The sequence below is a fragment of the Elephantulus edwardii genome, unplaced genomic scaffold, assembly GCF_000299155.1.
Source record: "Elephantulus edwardii isolate Elephantulus edwardi_28Jun2011 unplaced genomic scaffold, EleEdw1.0 scaffold00209, whole genome shotgun sequence".
Taxonomy (NCBI): Eukaryota; Metazoa; Chordata; class Mammalia; order Macroscelidea; family Macroscelididae; genus Elephantulus; species Elephantulus edwardii.
In genome coordinates, this window is record NW_006399959.1 from 1,039,098 (window position 1) to 1,041,412 (window position 2,315).

At 38.3% G+C, this 2,315-nt stretch overlaps 1 protein-coding gene across 2 annotated transcripts; it reads right to left on the reverse strand.

Moving 5' to 3' along the window:
* Nucleotides 1-1,068: 1,068 nt before the first annotated feature.
* Nucleotides 1,069-1,581, reverse strand: LOC102864808 (protein tyrosine phosphatase type IVA 1-like). 2 transcript variants are annotated; one of them, XM_006897425.1, is made up of 2 exons: nt 1,252-1,581; nt 1,069-1,176 (listed from the first exon to the last, which is right to left on the reverse strand). In XM_006897425.1, the coding sequence occupies exons 1-2, from the start codon at nt 1,576-1,578 to the stop codon at nt 1,069-1,071; spliced, it is 435 nt and encodes a 144-aa protein (XP_006897487.1). In that variant the 5' UTR covers nt 1,579-1,581. The 2 variants fall into 2 exon arrangements, with proteins under 2 accessions (XP_006897487.1, XP_006897486.1); XM_006897424.1 differs by having other exon boundaries at nt 1,069-1,581.
* Nucleotides 1,582-2,315: the final 734 nt, after the last annotated feature.

Below are 2,315 nucleotides of genomic sequence, written 5' to 3' on the forward strand. Positions count from 1 at the left end.
AATTAGTCTGCTCAATGCATTAGCAGAAACCCACTTCTTTTTTTGCAAGAGAGGTTGGAAAAGAAGGGGGGTAATCACACTTCAAACAAAGTTAAGCTGGTAAACAACTTCCTACTGGGAAAAAAATTACATTTTCAGAGATTTTATGATTAAGATTTTAGCTACAATAACAAAGCATCTCTATCATTTAAAAAAATATTACTAAATTAAAGAGCATATTTCTACATGTTCTGCACAAGACAAAGGCAACATTTTACTAAAAATATTTAATAGCCCCCTCCCATTCTTTTTGTACATGCCTTCCCTATTAGGTTGCACCCCAAAGTGCAAACATTAAATTAAATGAAAGGCTTTTTTTTCCTTTTGTCTGGAGACATTAAAGATATGTGCTTCTGTACAATGTGTTTTTCAAAATGAAGTTCCATAAAAGCACAAAATGAGATTTACAGAGAGACATTAAATAATCACTATTAAGAATTGGTAAAAATTCAGTAAAAATCAATGGTTACACAAACCTGATGTACACTGGTATGAATGTGGGAGATGTAAACAAAACGTGAGCAGGCAGATAGCCATACAGGTTCTACTTACAATGTTTGAAATGACTGAAAGAATAAACCACATAAGATCTAGAGTGTTCATAGTTCCTGGGATTTTTTATTTTTGTATGATACTGAAAATATACAAACATTGTGCTGGGTATTTTTGGCACCTAATCTTTCTCTAAGTTTTTTTATGTATCGGTAAGATCCTGGATTGGGAAAAGATTTTAAGTTTCATAACACTTTTTCATGATTTCAGGGAAAGTCAATTGGTACAAATGATAAGTACATTTTAAATGCTGAACATTAAGAAACCTTAGCTGACTGTCCAGGAAGGCTAACTGTAACCCAACCATGGAGGCTGAAATTCTGTCCAACTTGTAGCCTGGTTAAACAACTTTTCAATACTCCTACAGAAGCTTTATTAGACTTATTCACCAAGCTAACAGGCTGGTAAATATGCATGACAAATGAGTTCCTGTTTCAAGTTCCACTTCCAAGGCAATACCATCAGGCACCCATTTTATCAAATGCAACAGTTGTTTCTATGCCCATTGGAGTCTTTAAAGCACAGTCCCATTTTAGGACGATACTTCTCCAAATACAAAAGCTGCTTGCTGTTAAAAGCTCCACCCTGCTTTTGTCTTATGAATTGTACTGCATCTTCGTATTTCATTCCACCTTGAATTAATGCCAGGGCAACAAGCACTGGAGCTCTCCCAAGACCCGCAACACAATGAACAGCAATACAGCAACCAGGTTCTTCACGAAACTTAATTTTTACTAGACTTAACCAATCATCAACAATCTTGTTGGACAGCGGTGCACCATCATCAAAAGGCCAATCAAGAACATGGATGCCTTCTTTTTCCACAAGAACAGTGTCGTAAGTTGCTTCACATACTCTTACTATCGTGATAACTCCGTACTTCTTAAGTTCCTCTATAAATTTGTTTAAAGTTGCATTGGTTGAATTGTGTGTAATAAGAAATCTCATCTTCTTATATGTGACTTCCACAGGAGCTGGACAGTTCATTCAAGCCACTATTAATTAAGTTAAAAACACTCAAGAGGGTTATGAAAGAATTTTAAAAGTGAATACAGAAATAATGTAAATAAACTGGTCTATATCAAAACACTCCACTTGAAAATCTCAGTGCTTTGAGTATGATGTTGGGAGTAATGGAAAATGAAATGAACCTCCTAACAAGAAGCAGCAATTCTTCAGTCCAGTAATACTGAGGCAATAGAAACGAAGTGCACTGAGGTTTACCCCATCCAGGTCAAAACTCTTGAAAATTGCTCTGTGGATTTTAATTCAACACTTCTGTGTCCAGGTTAACCGCTCTCATGGGGGCTTCTTGGTGGAGTAGTAATGAATTTCTACAGTTCACTTGTCTGCACAGAGGTCATGATGTGCCTGGCAGTAATCTCCACTGCCCTTCATAAACTCCATAAATGTGTGACCAAGAACACCACAGAACTGAGGAATATGTTTACTCATTGAAGATTGTGGCCTAATCATACAGCCGGTCCCGAAGCGGAAGTGACACAGGCGGCGGCAGTGGCAGAGGCTGCAGGGCAGGGGGCGGCGATGGTCGTCGAGGTGCGGCGTGGGTAGTGGTGCAGGCAACGGCGGGGGCACCAGGCTCTACCATACAGTGACTGAATTTCTTCTTTCATCACCACAGGCTCTTGCTCATATGTTGTTTCATGAAATTCTTCTGTCTTCCAATTCCTTTCAATACAGTGACTCAGTATATTCTTTCCATC

Bases quoted from the DNA above. Each gene is read 5' to 3' on its own strand.
- LOC102864808 (XM_006897424.1), bottom strand. From the start codon at position 1,578: ATGAACTGTCCAGCTCCTGTGGAAGTCACATATAAGAAGATGAGATTT.